This window comes from Spermophilus citellus, assembly GCF_964194105.1.
Source record: "Spermophilus citellus genome assembly, chromosome: 5".
In the NCBI taxonomy this organism is placed as follows: Eukaryota; Metazoa; Chordata; class Mammalia; order Rodentia; family Sciuridae; genus Spermophilus; species Spermophilus citellus.
Window position 1 is genome coordinate 63,236,258 of NC_138186.1, and position 20,626 is coordinate 63,256,883.

A 20,626-nucleotide genomic window follows, 5' to 3' on the forward strand; every position below is an offset into this window, starting at 1 on the left:
GATTCGGTGAGTAAATGAGTTGATGGATAATTATGTATGTTTTGAGCAAGTTACATGGTGAAAGCCACGGCTCAGTGCTTAGTATAAAGGTGGATGATCAAGCATCTGTGTTACCACATGGCTCCTCCATGAGATGATCAAACTGCCTTTACATTTTTTCAAGCTGTCATTTGCACCCTCTTTCTTTATGTATTTTAGTTTTCCTATAAGGAGGATACAAAGAGTTTGTATAAATGTTAAAAGCAAATATTTATAATTGTGAAATGTTTGACAGGGTAAATATCCTATAGGAAAGGTATTGGTTTAAGCAGAGACAGATGGTCTACTGAATTATGTAATTGCTATATGTAAGGATATATTGTGAAAATTACATTTTACATACATATTCAACATTAGCCAATTCTGATGGTTAAAATATTAAAGCCATACATTTATGATGGAAGAAAGGTACAGGTCTTACAGAAACTTTCAGAGAAGGCAACTAGAGACCAGATTCAAATAATAAGAGGAACGAGTTTCTAAGTCTTGTTTCTAATTATAAATCACCTGAAATGCTAAATTTCCTAAAATGAAAACAAATTTAGAGAAAATTTTGCTAATTAAGTTGATGGTTATATCTGTAGGTTAACTTAGATATTATTGTAGATTTGATAGCTAATACACATACCTACAAGTATCACATACCTGGGAATCCAGCAATCTTATAAAAGGCCAAGATATACCTATTTTCCTAGAATTATTTCCTTCTCCCTCTTTGACTCATTTTTTATTTACTATACTTAAATAGTGTCCATAATGTGAATTTTTTCTTAAGTTAAATATGCAGAGAAACAAATCAATCATTTTATAAAGATAAAATAATATTCTATTGTAGGATACCATAGGCTGGTGCTCTGGATACTTAAAACTTCTCAGGTGTTGAGATTATGTTATGGATAGGGATTTTTGTGCCACAGTATTAATTTTATTCATTTCTTTCTTTATTATGTTCAGTGCCACAACTCTATTTCAGGTTGTTATTACCTTTCCCATTGGTGACAATAATATCCTTCTAATTTATGTCATTGGTTCAGGTCTTTCATCTCCTACCTGTCCTAAACTCATCAATGTAGATTGACATTTCTTAATCTTGATGGTAGTAATAATTTTAAAAATCAATTCAAGAGTCCACCAAATGAAATGTAAATTCTTTGACATGACATTTGAGAGTTCTTATATTGAACATTCAAGTTGTGCACATTCAACTCTTCTACTGTTAATGTATGCTCAACTAAATTGCATTCATTGATCTGGGAACACATTCTGCACTTTTCTTCATGGCTTTGCTCCAGCTGGTCACATCATTTGGAATGTTCAGGTTAAAAACTCTTGCAAGTTCTCCCACTGAATTTGGCTATACTGGAAATAATCTCTCTATCATTTGAGTATCTCCTTTGGGACTCTACAAGATTTTACTTGTATTCTAATTATGGATGCCATATGTGTCTTTGTCTTGTGACATTTTATCTTCATTCAATGTAACAAGTATTTATTGGATTTGAAGTGTTTAATTTATTGGATTAAATTTGGTAGTCTAAGCCACTGTTTTTCAAATTCAGCCACACATTGGAATCACATGGGGTGCTTACAAAATTACTGAGACCAGGATGCACTGCCAGAGTTACTGATTTAATTGTTCTGATAAGCAGTCAGGGCATTGGGACTTTAAAAATCTCTCTATATTATTCTGATATCAGCAGATTTTGAGGACCACTGATTGTGCTAATACAGAAATTATCCAAAAAGTCTCTTGGAGCTTGCCATTGGCTACAGTCTCCTATGGTTACTTAGTTGGTAACTTTTGTTTTTCCCAACTCTGTGAACAGATGGCCTCCTGAATTGTCTTCAAAATAGGGCTTCCCTGAAACAACTCCAACCTTATCTGTAACTCTGAGCGTCATCCCTGAGAAATGCTTAACTTCAGGTTTAAAGTTTAAAGTACATTTCTCCAAACTTCGTTGTAACCCTGATTGCTGTTTTTTGGGAGCACCAATTATTATAACTAAGACTCTAACTACAAAAACCGAAAAGGTCAGTATATAAATGAGTTAATTTTATATTTAAAAACTATGTACATATATTATACTTCACTGTGATTTCCAAGGAAAGTAGAAGTGAATCATAAGCAAGTGATTTTAAAAACTAGTTTTAACCAATGCTTTGTCTTTAGAAATTTGCATTTAGAAAAGGAATGTAGGTAGGGGGTAGGAGAGAAAATCTATGCAGTTATTTCTCATCACATGTACTTTGCACTTGAACTTCTCTGTACTGGCAACTCTTGTACTGATTCATGATGAAAAGATGATGCGTTGTACCATTGGGACATAAGACTTGTTTACATTTTAATCTTCTTAAAACAAATTATAACTTAGAAATAATAGTACATACTCTACAAGCCAGACATTATTTGAATTGTCAATAAAGATAATATTAACAGAAATGATTGAGTGTAATGTTTGTTTTTCCTGGAGGTTTTAGGATCTGATTGATTTATGCCAGTCTTTCCCTCTAGATTTTAAGGACCACTAGGTATGTATGAGATGATCAGGTAATTGTGGCATCTATGATAGAACAAAGTGGTTTCTATCACCAGGAGAATCAAACTCATACAAACTGGCTCTTGCAACCCACTATATTCTGAGCAATAGGGGATATCAATTTATGTAAGGTTGTTAAGTTTTTGAATCCTTGATATTAGTAGATAAAATACAAAAATGGAGACCATGGTATTTATATTGTGTAAACCTTTCACAGCATTCAAGCCCAGATTCAGTGAGAAACTTTTTTTTTTTTTTTTAATCCATGATCCCATTTTCAACTCTGAACAGCTCTCATATTCTGGCAATCTTTTATAACACCACTCACATTAGACTATTGCTTTCCATTCCCACCAATATCCACTCTCCTTGGCACTCCTATTATCTCATGTACTAAAGCCTTCTCTCTGGACAGCCTGCTTTCTAGTCTGCATGTTCTCATTTATTCCATTCTGTCCCCATGCCTTTGTGATGGACATTCTATATCTCTATTTATTAGAATCTTATTCAAGCTTCAATATGGTTGATACCTTCCTCATTTTTCTGGAACATCCCAGACAGAAATTTCCTCACAACAGCATATGTACCTTAAAGACAGGAGCACTGACTGTGGTATTTTTCTGTAAGCCTAGTATAGAAACCAATATAGATACACTCAAATATTTGCTGGGGAAATAAGTATAATCCAGAGCAATGGAGGAGTGCTTCAGAAGCCCATCCATAGCAGACTTTAATTCTGCAATACAAGTGATTCTCTGTTTGGAGATCTATATCTGCCAAAAATATTTTCTGACTCCCTTCAATGGGTTTACTAAGAAAAGTCAAATTAAATTGATAATCAGAAACCAGAAACCAAATAAAACCAAATTTTAGTTCAGATATTTAGTCTTCTTTTAAAACGTTTTGCACTAGTTTTAAAATTTCTTTTACTAATATGCATATTTATTTAAAAATCATCCCTATCTTTTGATATTTTTCTATGTTATAGAATATTCCCTTTACTTAACTATCAATATGTTATGTAATGTTATATCTATGTTCTAGTATTTCAACTTATTGAAAAGGACAATTAATATCAACAAACCTGAAATTATTACTTTATATGGGCTCTCATTTTTGCATTACTAGCTATAGAGAAAGAATTCAGAAAACAAAACACAACAGCCAAATCTTCCAAATATATTCCCTCACAGGTTGAGACAGTTCAATAATTCACTTTTCATTGGGTCACAAGCCAGAGACTGGATGACTCTTTAATTTATTCGTTCATTGATTAGATAATAACTGAGTGTCTGCTAAGTAGAATATCTTGTGCTGTGACAACTTTTGTAATTAAAAAGTAGGGATTTTTTTTGCTTGATGCATATACAATAACAATGAGTAGTACTTCCCCCAAACTTTGGTGTCTGCAGATATGTTCACATGTCCAATTGGGATTTTGCCAAATTCTCATTTCACCCTTTTGTGGGTGTGCTCATTTTTACCAGAGGAAAGCACGTGCTAATTGCTCTGAGGAAAGTTATATTAGAAATGATAACAATTAAATATATTAAAGGAGAAAGCCAAATACATTAATGATTCAACTACTAAATTCAGACAAGGCAATGGCTAATGAATAAATTTAAATATTTCCATAAAAGATCAAGGACATCCATTTTTTTTAAAGCAGATGGGAAACTCTACGAAATAAAACATTATTAGACAGATTTCCCTGGTTATGCAAATGATGTTAATAATGAAGATGACTCTGCAATGACAAGCTTCTAAAGTGGATTGTGGGTTATTAAATTGTTTCAATATAATTCTGGTGTCAAGTGCACTTATATTCTGTAAATATTGATGGTTTATGTATTTCTTATAATGTCATCACCACATTACTCATCAGAATACAGCAGAGTTGGATATTCAAAATTTTAACATTCTTAATTTTAATGACTTAGAAGTGGTTGCTGATAACCCACAAATAATTTTGCCTAGACTTGGAACGGTGTAGGGAGAAGGATAAGGGATGGACTTTGTAAGTCCTGTGTACTACTCAGGAGTCACTGACCTATTTATTGTTGTCAACACCTTTTGTAGCTCTCATATGGTGATAAAAATAATGGTTGAAACATTTTTGCACTCCATGTTACAATAGGAATGCAATGTAATGCAGTAAGTTTTAAGTAGAATTTATTTGAACCAATTATAAATTGTTTTAAATTTGAATTTAATACAATTATTGGGGTACCCGAGTAATACTTTACTAATTTACAGTTGTAAATATATTTATAAACTTAGAAATATAAAAAAAATCTCTCAGGTGCCAAAGGAATTTTGTATTTTTTGAATAAAGCTTTATCTCAAGCATGTAAAATAATTTATATAATGTCATCATGATATTATTTTTAATGCATGTGTTAAAAAGTTTTAAAGAATATGACATAATTTTTAGAACTTGTGATTTAATAAAGAATTAAAAAGAATAGATTATGTTATATCATACTGTGATGGGAGATGTTACAGTTCAGAAGTTTAATGCCTAGCCTAAAAGAATCTTTCCCTAAAAGATCTGAATCCCAGAGATCTCACTGAAGTTAAATGAATAAGCGTTGTTGCAGGTTGTTTAATGTTGGTAGTTACAAATGAAGGAGTGCTAGGTCTAAGAATGGCCCACTTTCTATAGCATTTGGGGTTGTGATCAAGAGAAAATTGGCAAAAATTAATGGACCCCAGCAACTGAAGAGTAAAAAAAATACCCTTTGACCTATCATTATTTTAATATACTAGTTGTTTCTTGTTATGTCCAAATGGAACTAGATTTTTGATAATGCTGTTGAAATAAAAGGCCAAGATAACCAGAAATGCTATAAGTATCTTTGCCAACTGGTGCTATAGTAAATATAACATGAGTTAAACATGACATTTTCCCAAATAGCTAAGACTTTATTGTTATTTTTATTAAGACTTTACCTTTAGGCTTTAATTCATAGATTTCTTTAGCAAAACAATCCTTAGGAATTCTACTAGAATTATATCTCCATGTGTCCAAGGTATGAAAATGATAATGAAATAAACAAGGAAATATTTGGAACATAATTTCCTTGGTTGAGGTGTGAGATTTATTCAATTATTAATGTATATTTATATGTGTGAATCTATAGGAAATAACATGAATTTATTTTTATTATAATTAGAAAATCTTAATTTATAAGTAATTTTTTTTACTTATGATAATTAGAAGTAAATTTTAATAATAGACCAAATTCAGGTAACTTGGAAACTTTGGACTTTTTAAATTTTATTTTATCTTTTTGCTTCTTTGTAAGATCTAAAATGGGTACTTAAATTTTTGAATAGAAATACATTTTAGGTAATATTTTTCTGATACTGAAATTTTTGTCCAAAATTCTTTTTAAACTTTCCTCAATATGGTAGATTTAGTTTTTGTGAAGCCCAAGCATGGAGCTATAAATTTGAGTTTAAATGGTTAAATGGCTTACTAGATTATTTGTACATCTTGGGAGTGATAAATAAATCTTTTTTTTTTAAATTCTTTTTAAAGAACAGGATGTGGTAAAAACCTATGTGTACTAGAACATTATAGAAAGAATGTCCTTATGGGCAGAGATATCTGGAAATGGTGGCTCTCCATGAGGTTGATACTTTGGGACACTGGAATATCATAATTTCAACCTTATTTTTGTCTTCTTCATTTTGTTTTAGAAATTATCATTTTGTTTAGTTAGTACCCAGAACAAGTAGAATTTTGTTTTAGGAAAGAAAAGGAAATAAACATGCTCAAGTTCTTCTTCCACTCCTACATTTCATCTATGCCTTCATGAAGTAGTTTTTTCCTCACTGATTTCAAGTTGCCTGTTTCAGTATCCTGGTTTAGCTAAAAATAGTAACAATGCATTTCATTGGAAACAAAAGCTTATGATGCTACTTACTGGTCACTTTTTCTCTTTATATTTGCTCAGGATAGTTAAATAAACAAATAATTTTTCTCCTCCACTGGTAAGAAGTGCACTTAGACTTTTCACAGAAGTTACTTGCTGATTATCTGATACTGCATCTCTCTAGGTAGACCACTGCCTCGAAGTCTGTGTTAGATTATTCTCTTTCTGAGCTAACTTTTAGGCTCCAGGATATCTTCAGAGAGACAACTAAACAACTTCCCTGAGCAATCTTATATTAATATTATACTAAGCAGAATGTACAAGTGGGACTGCACATAGGAAGTTCATTTTACATTTAGTTTGGTCTAAAATTACAAGGTGAAAGAGCATCAGGAGAGGTGATAAGTAATATTGCTTTGTGGCTTTAATATATTGCCGTTTAATCAAAGGTTGCATGCCATTTTATCTTTGAATATCCTTATGAGGTAGCTTGGAGATATCTCTGCCCTTTTCAAGCTGTGACTGATTTCTTATTTAAGAGCAAGATAGTCTATTGCTGAAACATATGCACAAGTAACAGGAAAATATAATAAAGTTGTTGCTTATTTTCTGCCAAAAATTTGGAACATTTGTACTGGTGAGTTTAAGGTCTAATTTATCAGTGCCTAACACGTTTATGCTTAAGAAAGGATGCTGGCATTTCATGATTCTGCATCAAAACAGGTGCTGCAAACCATACCAGGAGATGTAAGAATATGACAGTTTGATTCTCCACCCCCCAGCACTATTCCTGTAGCTACTAATAACCAGTGAATCCACTGAATGCAATGTTGGAAGTTACTTCAGTTTTCAGGGAAAGAGTCTACACATCTCACATTTAGATAGCTTAAATGTATCCCACAACATATTGTAGATTGCCTTTACTAAGAATCCAAGTTAAATCCATTCAGAATTGGAAAGTGACACATTTGAGATAAATTCCCTTTATCTTTTACCTATGACAGTCTCTCCTAGTTATTCTTAGGAAATTCTTCAATGAAATCTTCCCAAAGCATTAAAAGTGTCACTTCTTTACTGGTTTGACAGAGCCCTGTGGATAACATGGTTGCTCTAATAACTGTGAATGCAGAAGGGAAGAAATCCATATCGGGCCATGCCATAAGCTTTGTGGGAAACTAGAACACAATGACAAATGGCTTATTAAAACTCCAGCTCAGATAAGCACTAACACAGTACAGAGCAGAAATCACCCACAAGCAGTGGATTATTCCTACTGCTCTGCTTCTAAAGCTTCCTTCTGATTTTTAAGTCTTCATGATTAGCATGACCTATGAGAGTTTTCTTAGGGAAAATTCACCTAGGAAAAATAGTAGGGATTTGTTTTCTATACTTTATAAAAGTGCAAAATTAGTAATGCTTTTATTTATAAACACTTCTTTGTATTAAAAATATCTATCTAATAGAGGTTCCCAGTATAGAGTCTAAGCCTATTTTATTTTGACAACGTCTTTAGAGATGCAGAGGGGATAAGATGTGATTCATAGACTGTCTATACTGTGAATATGTATTCGATCTCATATATTGCTCTCTTTGAATTGTTTCCCATTTCACAATAAAAGCAAGTGACAATTAGCAACAGAGAGGTCCTCGTTAAGTACAGAGAAAATGGATCAAAACAATGGATCGTTGTCTCAAAAAACTTCCCAAATCCAAGCAATCCTGACAGCTATCCTGGGGATGAATAATGCATTCCTCAACACTTACTTGAAGTCTCTTTTCACAGTCCCCTTGCCTTCTCATTTTCACTCACAAATGGGTCTGTGGCTTTGTTTCCTGCTTAGAAATTCAGGAATACTTTCCCTGCAAAGCTCGGGGTTTGATCCGACAAATGAGAACACAATCTTCAAGTGGGTTATATTTGCAAATAATCACTTGCAGTTAAGAAGCTGTAGTTTTGAGGCACCATCTGATTCTCTATGCTATACGCAAAACCATAAAATATACAGAATTGTTTCACTTGTCCTATCAGAACTACTCACCTCAAACATAATCTAACCCAACTCCACCACACTTCAAATACTTGCCCTCCTCTTGCCCTCCTCACTAAAACATGATGGTGGATGAACCTTGGTCCATTAGACCAATGTAATTATCTGCCACCATCTGTACACAGGTCTCCCATGCCAGACCTCATACAAAGAGGCTTTGCTGCTTCATTTTCACATTGCTGCTTTAATTTCAGTCAATATCATTATAGTTGTTTTCAAGGCTAAACAGTAAAAAAAAAAATCTAGCATCTTCATTCCCTACACAAAATATTTGAAGATCATTGCCTAAAAGTCTTGCATAACAGGCCACAATGCTGATGCTGACTTTTGTATTTAGATTATGGGAGATTTCCAGGGCACACCAACTTGGCCATTGATAAGTTTTGAGTCAATGTCATAAAATTTCTCATAATTTTTTTGATAACAGAAAGGAAAGTAACTTTAAAGCTGCTTTGAAAAAAATGAAAGTTTTCAGGTTCACATTTGAAAGGATTATCAATACTATGTACAAACACCAACAAACAATGAACAGAGAGAACCCTCCGGTAGGAGGTTGACCAAATCATTGAATTCTCGGGTCCCTAGGAGACAATATCTAAATTCCAGTCTCAAGGTATCATATCCTCTGGTTCACTTATATTTAGCAAACAAAGGACATGAAAGTATGTTTAATGTAAAACCAGGTAAGACCTTTACCTGGGAGCCAGATGTAGCCCCTGGGATTTTCCAGAGGACATTCTAGAATAGGTGGCTGGTATTGACATCCAAGGAAGGCAATTTTCAAATTGTTTTCCTTAAGATGGAACTTTCTGTGGACTTTAGGCCTTTGAGACCAAAACCCATGAGGCATTTATGATAAGTGATATGGGAATTTTAAAAAAAAGGTGCACTAACCCTGAAAATAGTGTCTTTAATAATCTATGTACTATTAGTAACAATGCATGCATAGTGCCGTGCATTTATAACTATTTGATCATAAAAATATGTGACTGTAATAATGATATTTACAGTCAACTTATAAAAATACATGTAAATCTGAGTGTCAATCGTCAATCCCTAGCTCTAACCACAAGTTTAAAAGGATTAGCTTATTATGGGAAAGTACAATGGATAATTACAAAATGGACAAAGCTCTCATCCTCTTGAGTTCAACATACAAGAATGGCTATTATAGCATCATAGGAGCATCACTTGTTATAGGTTTTCTTTTCACATCACAAGATAAGACCTTTGAATTTATTTCTGTGGAAATAAATGGGAAGCAGATTAGAGGGAGACACTCATAAGATACGACCACAGAGAATAATTCTGTCATAGAATATTATTGCACAATCTTCAAAGAGGTTCAAGGTCACTGTAAGGATTCATGAGAGGACACCTAATCACACCTTTCATCAAAGAGTCAAGCAGGGTGTCAATTAGCTGTTGACTGCCTTTTACATAGAGGATGGGAATCTAATTGTTAGCCAAATTTCTTTCTGTAACATAAGTGAGTACCTCTTTGAAGTTTTATTAACATCATGGAGAGTAGTGTTTAGATGGTATTTCTATGTCAAATTAAAATTCCAGTGGGGTGGGAGAACAAATTAACATTCCAGTTTAAATACAGAAAATTTGGATTTTGAAAGCTTTTAAAATCAAAAGGAAAAACATATTTCATTTAAATAAAATATTCCACAAATCTGAAATATTTTCCACACATTTCTTGTCTTTTAGGATTTGATTGGTCATCTGTTAATAGTAGACAATTTTCTAATTTGAACACTTGTCATTACTTCACAAGTAGACAAAACAATAACAGTAAACTAGAAAAACTAGAAAGAGGTGCACACAAACTTTCCAAAAAGGCTGAGGCTGGGGACTCCCTGCAAATCATGATCTCATATTTTAGGATATATCTTGGTACTCAGTAAACAGAATTCTTGGAATTACCTGTTTCACAGTGAAGATGGAAGATCAGATGATATTCAGGTACAGTCTTCTGGGATTAAATTACTTCCTAGGATTAAGGCATTTTGGGTGGTGTATTAACTCTTCCAGAACAAGAAGTTCCATTTCAGTAAATTATTGCTACAGTTCTCTAGAGTACCATGGTGTTCTGGAAAAGATAATGTCCCTTCAAAAATGCCACCTCTCTAGTCTCTTGAACAATGAGAAATTCACATTTATCTTAGACACTTGTCTTTGAAGACATAACCTGAATAAATAAAGTTACATTCCCCATCTGCACAAAGACTGTTTGGATGGAGATATGACATTAGAACTGCTCTGGTGGTTTTCTAGACTATACCATATGATTTGGCAATGAACATGCTTGATTCTTTCTTTTAAATCAGCCCGCTAGTCATTTTTGTATCTGGAATGGCTTATGGTAATAAAGGAAAAAACCAACCCCCCAAAAGCAAACTTAAATAAAATAGGTGAAAATGAAAGGAGTATGGCATACCATAGAAAGAAATGAAGCGATAGTGGGATTTCCTAGATTACCTCCCATTTTTTTGAAAGGGAGGCAAACAGCAACAACAACAAAACAACAACAACAACAACAAAAAACACTGAAACCTATAACAAAAATCAAATCAAAATAAAACAGCAAAACTTCAAAAATGATAGGTAATATATGCAAGAGGACTGCCTCCCAACTCTAAAACCCAAACCAAAAATCTCCTCAGAAATTTCTACCTCTAATATGAGATCATGAGCTGGAGGTTTACTAGTCCGCATACAGTTCATCCTAGCATAGCAGTTCATGAGGTAAAAGGCTAGGGTTATTGGTGACATGATTTTACACATATAAAAAGAGTAAAAACAACTCTATGGTTATGAGCAATTACTTTCCATACTCAAGTGTATTGCTATTGGGCCCAAATGAACATAACAGAGAAGACATGGCTCATTTCTACTAGAAACTCAATAACCTTAAGGTAGGACAAAACAAACTCTATTCAATAAATACATTATATTTCAATGTTTTTCAATCTAGAATTTATTCTCCTTTCTCTTTATATTCTGGTAAACCATTTAAAAAAGTACAGTTGTTTTGTTATTTCTTCATTAATCTATCAACTTCATCTCCAAAGACGATAGTAAGAAGGAGTGGTTTTTGTATCTCTTCTTTGACTTATCTGAGGCTAGGATTCTTATTTGTTTTTTTAGATATTAATATTATTAATTCTATTAAAAGTTGGTGGGACACAGCAGCTTTCTTAGGTGACAAAAATTACTAGCAGATTTTTTTATTCATTGGACATTTGTTCTGTCCTACCTGGAAATAAATTATGTTACTGCCTGACATGGAAAAAGGCATTTTCTAGTAATTTTCTCCAACAGGAAGCATAACATTAATCCAAGTAAGCACCCAACAGACCAATTCTATCTGCAAGGGAGCAGTTTAAAACTTTAACACAATGGAAATGTTTACCTCAGTATTTTTTTTGTTTTTTTGTTTTTGTTTTTTGAGAAAGAATTCAGCAGCAGTTGCAGTTAGTATACCACCTGTAGAGAGCTATGAGTAACTGAGGCTACTTTCTAGGTAACAAGAACAATGATACTGCAAGAAGCTACGAAATGATATTGTAGTAATTACTGTGACCACTACTATTTCAATCATGGCCTGGGTTAATGTTTCAAATATTAATGCAAGGAACACACTAGAGTTTATAGCATTAGAATACTTTCCTTACACTAAGAACCATTTGTTGCTGGGTGATGAGTGGTGAGAGTCCATTTTACTCTATTTCACTCTACAGTGTTTCTTAGTTGTTTCCTTTCTCCTATGTTAATTACCTATATACCATGGCAGTATATTTTTACCATCTAAAATAAGAATGCTATAAGTATGGAATATCCCAAGTCAAACACACACACACACACACATACACACATACACACCACACAAAACTTGTGCACCCTTAAACACATATATATGGGTAACATGTGTAAAGTGCTCATTTGCAGGTGGGTAAGCTCTTCGACCATATCAACCCTCCAAATCCAGATAACTATTAAGGCCAATGAAAAGCCATATCAACTACTTAGCTTTGATGTGTGATTTTAAACACTGTCAATGTGATAATTAATTCAAATGCCTTTTTGCGGTTTTTTTTTTTTTTGCTAACTCTTCCAAAACTAGAGTCTCAATGACTGATGATAGGTAGAATCTAATGGATTCACATTTTGTTTTTTGTTTTGTTTTGTTTTGTTTCTTGCTTATCACACAGCTGAATAACCCTCTTGCTGACTAGACATTTGTGTTGATTTTAAATGGTTATTAATGAGTCTATAAATTTTGAATGGCCATTAATGAATCTATATATTTGGCTAAAGCTGATTTGACTTTCTAGAGAAAGGCCAGCCTATCTGCAAATGGACACTTTTCCCCACACAAACATCAATGTACAATAAAGACAAATCTAAGTATATGTATATATGGCATATATACATATATATGTACACATAAAATGGATCGGGAAGTCCTTTGGTTTAGACGGGATTAAATATGTACTTCCCAAGTGCATAGGTTTCCTTTGACCAACCTGTTCAAAAAACAAACATGAAAACTGACATGGCAATTTTGACATTTCCTAGGTCTTTTTCCTTATTTGGAGGCCACCTTTCTCTCTTCTGCATCTCTCTGAAGCCTTTTCTTTATAAAAGCAGTTGGTTCTTTTGGCCTTCTATCTTAACACTTCATTGATTCATCCTTTTCTTGGAAGGGCTCTAAGATCATGTCCAGAAATTTATCTTTCATGGAGAACAAGGTTGCAAAGAACTCCCCACCCCTTTTAATTCCCTCTTCCCCACTGGCCCAAGAAGCAGACACTTGGACATGTCATGAATTGTGTGCGCTTTTGCTCTGACTTGCCTTGTTACCCCTGGCCAGCCCAAGCTGCTGAGGTCTGAGCTTTACTCGCCCTGCATCATTGTGCAATATTGGAAAATAAAAACAATCCATTGGTCTACACCCCTCAGACTGTGGTGACATGATCAGGGTTCTCTTGAATCTCTATGCATTCGATTTCCTCTCTCTCCTTTCTTTTGGCACGTTTCTTTTTCTTGTGGTGCTTTTTGGAAGGAGGGAAAAAGGTTAGGAACACAGGTAAAATAACAAAACAGTGCAGAAGTGTGCAACCCCCGGTGAGCAGCAAGCATTTGAACAGTGTGAAGGTCAGGTTCGAAGGCACAAATAGGAGGGGGACCAACCCAATAAGAAAAGAAGTAATATTTTGCAAAATGGCTGTCCCATGCTCTTGCAGGGAGCTTTTTATACACTGTGTTCGGGTGTGCTCAGTTGCCAATACAAATGTGTAAAGCAGTGGTGCACAGTGGTCAATGGCAAAATTTAAAGTGTAGATAAGGCACAAGATAGAAATGCAATCCATGTCGACGTTCCATAATGTCATTAAGCCCAGAACGCCCAGCTCAATTGAGGTGACGCTAAGAATTAACCAGAAGTTTCCCAGAGGGTGGATCACTAGGAAAAAAGTCAGGATTAACACCAGGAGAACACCAAAGCCTGCAATCAGAACAGGCACTGTGACAGACAAGCTGTAATGGTCCATGAAAACGAAGGAGGGGTTGAACACGATGAACCGGATGCTCTTGGAGAGGGACAGGGGCCTCAATTTTTCCAGCACTTCTATGACTTCCTTCTGCTTGTCTCTGCTAGTCCTGGCCACCAGATACAAGCGAGAAGCAATGATGTTGTTCTCATCCCCTGCCTTGGAGAAGATGATATCATTCCGAAAATGCTGGAATTCTGGCTTTTTTAAAAATGAGCTTTGTAAGACACTGATGAAGTCACTCTTGTTGTTGGCACTAATGTTGCTGACTTTCAGAAAGTGGTAGTACTGCTCCACCCAAGACACTGCAGTAAATCCACTACAGAGCCTCTGGAGGTCCTCCTGGACGCTGCTGTTCCAGTATTCGAGGGGCTCGTAGATGTAGAATCCTATCACAGGGCTGTAGTTGCTGAAATATTTCTGCTGGACCATGGCATAGGAAACGCTTGGGGACTCACTGGCTAGTAGATTGATGATGTTGGCTCCATCACTGATCTGCAAGCACCCCATGAAGGAGAAGGAGGCATAAATGAGATATAGGATGACAACAAATGGCTTCACATAGATATTGGTAATCCATTCATTGTAATGCTCACGGAGGAAGTGCTGAATGAAGTGGTGCTGGTAGGGGTTCGTCTCGTGATGGGATGTCTGTTGATGCCCATCACTCATCACTGTCTGGAACCACACAGGTTTGCGGTCCAGGTATTCTGCAGAAGGGATCTTGCAGCAAAAGATGCTGTGGTAGCGGTTTTGCTCTAGTTGTCCAGCGAAGACCAGGCAGGAGCCAAAGAAAGAGAAAATGTAGAAGTAGTTCAACAGAATAGAGACACACATGTTTTGACAGAAGACCTTCACAGCCTCTATGTTTGTGAATGGGCTGGCCCCCATGCCAAAGGTGATGAAGTATAGGGAGCTGGTCATGGTATAGGTGACCATCACATCAGAATAGGCATCTGCTACCCTGTCTTTGAAGGGTAAATTCTCTTTGGTTCTCCGCCATCCAGACAGAAGCTCAAATACTCCTTTAGTTCCATGACCTAATGTTTAAAAAAGAAGAAAAAGAAGAGTTGTTTTTATTTTCTTCTAGTTCAACTGAAATTCCATATAGATTATCTATGCTAAACAGACATATTCTAATCTTCTAAGTGCTGTGACCCGCTTATCACATCTCAGAATATTGAGCTACACACAGGATGTATTTGGTATTTATTTCCACTTTAGTACAGCCCAAATATATTGGTATTTTGGGCAAAGATGAAGCATTCATTGTCTGTTCTAGTAATCTGACAGTGGTGGACCTAACATTACATTGTCACACAGTTTATCACATATTGTGTCTCTAAATGAATCATAAGCGGTCCAGTGCAGGGGATGTTCTTTGTGTACCTTTGACATCAGTTCAAGTACTTGGTCAACTTACAGTTCTTAACCTCTATTTCAAGGTGATTAATATACTGATATAGAAATTTATTAGATGATATTAAACACTTAAAAATGACATGAAATTGATTTTTATAATGTTGATAATTTGCTTAGTGGCTAAATAGAGTAGAAGCCAAGTCATAGAGAACTGATTAATTAACATTGAATGTGAATAAAAAATTACGAGGTCATGCAAAGAGAGGGCAAGACCTTCATGGTGAGAGATCGCAGCTAGCACTTTCCCTTGGGCTCCTCAGTGAGCTTTAATTCGCATGGAGTGGATGCTGACTGGTGCCTTTTCTTTATTTAAGTAGATGAAGAATGCTTGTTTTAAACCAACCTCTAGAAGCTTTTGTTAAGGGTTAATAGGCAAAAGGTTTATTCAACAGATATTACTAGAACACCCACTGTGTGCCAGACTCTGTTAGCTACTGAGCTGTTATTTTCAGGAATTTGATAGTTCTTAAGATATCACTACTTCCTTACTGGCAAAAAAAAAAAAAAAAAAAAAAAAAAAAAGAAAGTAGCTGGGAAAATAAAGTGTTACACCATATCTACAACCCCCCTCCCCACTTTATTGAGTTCTCTGAATTGGATCTGTCAATCACCATTCACAATATGTCTGTTGGTGACTTTCTGAATGAGTGGAAATCTTCATAGATTACTCTTGCCCTTGTAGGAAGAGCAACCCTAAACACATTCCTTTTATGTGAATGGATACAAGCTGTGCTTGGGCTGTTCTCCAAGAAATCCATTAGACAATGATGCAGCTTAAAGGCACAAAATGACCTAATTCACAAAAACCTGGAAAATGGACCTTGTGTGGCACCTAGATATTGGAGTTATGTGTTCCATAGCCAATTCACTTAGTAGGGTTTTAACAAAGATAGTACATAACTGGAGTCTTATGGTAATCATGCTGAATTTGGGCTGCTGGTAGATTTTGCTAATTGACCTACATGATTCCTATCTTTATTTACTTTTATTTAGATTGCAACATACATGATTAAAAATCTTATTCCCCAGCCTGCTATTTTAATTTTTTGGATGAAAAGCCTTAAGTATTTTATTCTAAACTTGTACCTCACAGTACAGAATTAAAAAAAATATTGCTATCTTTTTAAATTATAACATTATAATTCATATTACACACATAGAGCACAATTTTTCATATCTCTGGTTGTATACAAAGTATATTCACACGAATTCATGTCTTCATACATGTACTTTGGATAATGATGTTCATCACATTCCACCATCATTAATAACCCCCTGACCCCTTCCTTCTCCTCCAACCCCTCTGGTCTATTTAGAGTTCATCTGTTTCTTCCATGCTCCCCCTCCTTACCCTACTATGAATCAAACTTTTTATATCAGAGAAAACATTTTGCATTTCTTTTTTGAGGATTGGCTAACTTCACTTAGCATTATCTTCTCCAATTCCATCCAGTTACTGGAAATGCCATGATTTTATTCTCTTATTGCTCAGTAATATTCCATTTTTTATCCATCCGTTTACTGAAGGGCATCCAGGTTGGTTCCACAGTTTAGTTATTGTGAATTGAGCTGCTATAAACATTGATGTGGCTATGTCTCGGCAGTATACTGTTTTCAAGTCCTTTGAGTATAAATCGAGGAGAGGGATAGCTGGGTCAAATGGTGGTTCCATTCCCAATTTTCTAAGGAATCTCCATACTGCTTTCCATATTGGCTGCACCGATTTGCAGTCCCACCAGCAGTGTATGAGTGTACCTTTTTCCCTACATCCTTGTCAATACTTACTGTTGTTTGTATGCATAATAGCTGCCATTCTGACAGGAATGAGATGAAATCTTAGAGTAGTTTTGATTTGCATTTCTCTAATTGCTAGAGATGATGAACATTTTTTCATATATTTGTTGATTGATTGTATATCCTCTTCTGAGAAGTGTCTATTCAGTTCCTTGGCCCATTTATTGATTGGGTTTTTTTTTTTTTTTGGTGTTTAGCTTTTTGAGTTCTTTATGTACCCTAGAGATTAGTATTCTATCTGATATGTGAGGGGTAAGAATTTGCTCCCAAGATGTAGGCTCTCTATTCACCTTACAGATTGTTTCTTTTGCTGAGAAGAAACTTTTTAGTAGTTCTGGACAACGCAATATAACTGGTAGTCATCTAAGGATGCTTATTAGAAAACCAGAGAACACTTTATCCTAAACGGCATCATCGAGTCACTAATAAGAGCCATAACCTGCCTTCCTTTGGAATTCTTTTATTTAAAAAAGACCTAAATATCCATTTGACTAAGCTACTGTTATATGCAGCTGAATCTATTCCTAACCAATAATGTTTTGTTGGTGAGTTGCATTTACTAAGACCTCTTTTAAGGGAATGTAAGGAGTCTTGCTTCATAATTAATTTGATTATAGTATTTGTACTTTTAATTGTATATATTATAAATATTTGATTCTAAAGACACCTTGACTAACTTTGGGAACTGTAATTAATTACTAATTGTTACTAAAGGGAAATAGGTATTGGGGAAATATAAATCCTACTTATTTTCCAAAGTTTTCTGTTCTTGATCTCTAGGCAGGAAAGATAAATTTACCCTAACAAGTAGGAAGGGTTATGAAAACTACTACAGTACTACTTTTGAATAAAAGGCCAGTGATTTTAATTTTAATTATTGAGGCAATAATCTATTCTTTCTCGCATTTAATTATGAGCTCAACATATGTGTCATTGTATTAAGTCCAATGATTCTTAACAAATAACACTCAGTATTCATTCCTATCTTTTGTAAGGCTCCTTGACTAAACAGGATACTGCCTCTTATTCCCTTGACAAAAATAAAATATTAGGACAGTGGTTAAGGTAATTGAAGTAATGCTTTAATTAGAGCATCTCTCTTCAGAAATGAGGACTCTTGCTATCTTTGTAGTCACAAGGGGCAAAGGCTACATGGCACTGTGGCTAAATTTGGCTTGCCACTGCTGATGGTCATTTTAATGGAACATTAGGTACACTATGTAGGCCAGATTTTTGCTTTATGTAGTTCAAAGGTCTGTATGTGTGAGAGCATGAAGATAAACCACATTATGTTAGGGAATTGTTTTAAGTGAGATAGAGACTGGAAACCTGATCTCCAAATGGCATGTTTCATTTATTGGGTCATGTATTTTACAGAGCTTTCCTGTTGATATATACTTATTTGATTCTCTCCATAGTCTGACCACCTCCTAAAAGTTGAAATTTATTACAGACTGGACTAATGTTGTCCACAATCATGCCCATGATCAGTCTTATCTTTTTTGGTTTTGTTCATGTCATTTTTTCTGCTTTATATTACAGCCTCATTGCTGGTCATATTCATTAATCTGTTACAGGTCAGTGCAATTATCATCTTTGTTATGAAGCATCTCTGGTGACCCAAAATGTCATGATTTTTTTTCTGTTCCTTAAACTCTTACTGTAGTGATTATATACTCATTTTGATTCTCAACCATGGGCTATTTTGTTAGGAAACAAAATGCCTTTCTCAAGATATGTTCAATTTTTTTTTTTTTGCTTAGATTGCAAGCTCTTCAAGGGCAGGCAATACATTTTATGTAGAATATGTGACAAAACAATAGATGATAGATGCCAAGAAATATCCTTTAGTTGATTAAATTAAATCAACTCTGATTCTTGAGTCTAGGTGGATTCAAAAATGATATCTTTTTTTTTTTTTTTGGTGGTACTGAGGATTGAACCCAGGCCCTTGTGCATGCAAGGCAAGCATGCTACCAACTAAGCTATATCTCCAGCTCCTCAAATCACATCTTTTTATCATAAAATCTAAAGTGTAGATTTTATGCATCTTTATATGTTTATCAATTTTGTCCATAAGAACCATATACTATTCAATTCCATATATATTTATTTAAAGTTTCTGTATATAAGGACTTTTTCTAGCCAATATATGGTATAAAGATAAAAAAGAAACACAATCTTTTTTAACCTTGTCAATCTGGGTCATTTTCACTTGGATAATTCTGAGTTCAATTTTAATCATATCTTCTAATGCAACTGTTTTTAAATTAGGGAAATATACATGGAAAAATATATTGCCACTATGACAAAACCATCAATACCTCTTTAAAAATAAAGAAGCAGGGACACGAAATAAGAATAGAATATGTGGAAGTGATATTTTGTGTAGATATTACTTTCAGTGTCATTGAATCAGCTTGAGATTTCTTCTCTTATTGCTGTAGAAAAACTCTCTGGTGACATGGCTAGGCCTAAAGTGGCTTTTCTCAGAACAGAATTATTTTCCTAAAAATCCACTACAGTCTTCCCAGATGACATTTTTATCTCAAAACCAATCTCTCCAAACCCATGAATCCAAACAAAATAGTTTTAATAAACATCAACTCCAATTGGAACTAATTCTAACTGACTCCATTAGTACTCCCTGTTGGGATTTTCTTTGATATATTGTTTTAATAAGCACCCTATGTGGGCTTCTAGTTCTTTTTAATCAGTGTAATTAGAATTCTCTATAATTGCCTTGGGGAGATATGTGGGTGGGTTTCCCTTTTCTCTTGCACATGTTAAGCTCTCAGTAGGACATGAAAGTTTGACCTTTACATCAGAGACTTAAGATATAAAGGTGAAAAAAAAATACTACTTCTCATGACCTACTCCAAAGAAAGTTTCTGCTTTCTCTTTGCAGTTATGTCTTCTTTGGTTAGCTACTGTTTCAATAAATATGCTTATGGATGCCATCCCTAAGCACGGATGGAAAAGAGCATTTTGACTTTGTATTGGAATTTTTAACTGTGGGACCGCCAAATAAATAAGTGAATAATATATGAAACAGTAACATCTTAGTCATCTGAATCAGCTAAGCAATTGGGAAAAAAAATCTAGGTAATTAATCAGCATTTTGAGTTTTTTTTTTTACTTGTTTGGCATTACATGGGATCAATTGATCATGTATTCATTCTTCACTACAGTCTTCAGTTGGGTGTTTCCGACTTGGGATGATCTGAAGCAGAATCTCACCCTGAGCATGATCCCATTCCTAGTAGCTTCCCTTCGCCCTCCGAAGCCACCCCAGCAGTTTGAAGCCTCTCCTCTGTTTCAAATCACTTTAGGGCATTTACTCC

General features: G+C 34.7%; 1 protein-coding gene across 2 annotated transcripts in view; it reads right to left on the minus strand.

The window, feature by feature from the left end:
* Positions 1-13,472: 13,472 nt before the first annotated feature.
* Positions 13,473-20,626, minus strand: part of PTCHD4 (patched domain containing 4) — a gene marked incomplete at both ends in the record, with an annotated part of 192,499 nt that continues 185,345 nt past the window's right edge. For both annotated transcript variants that reach the window (XM_081296193.1, XM_081296192.1), the window contains one exon: positions 13,473-15,106. In XM_081296193.1, the coding sequence (XP_081152319.1) occupies positions 13,473-15,106 (1,634 nt within the window). The remainder of the gene's footprint in view (positions 15,107-20,626) is intronic.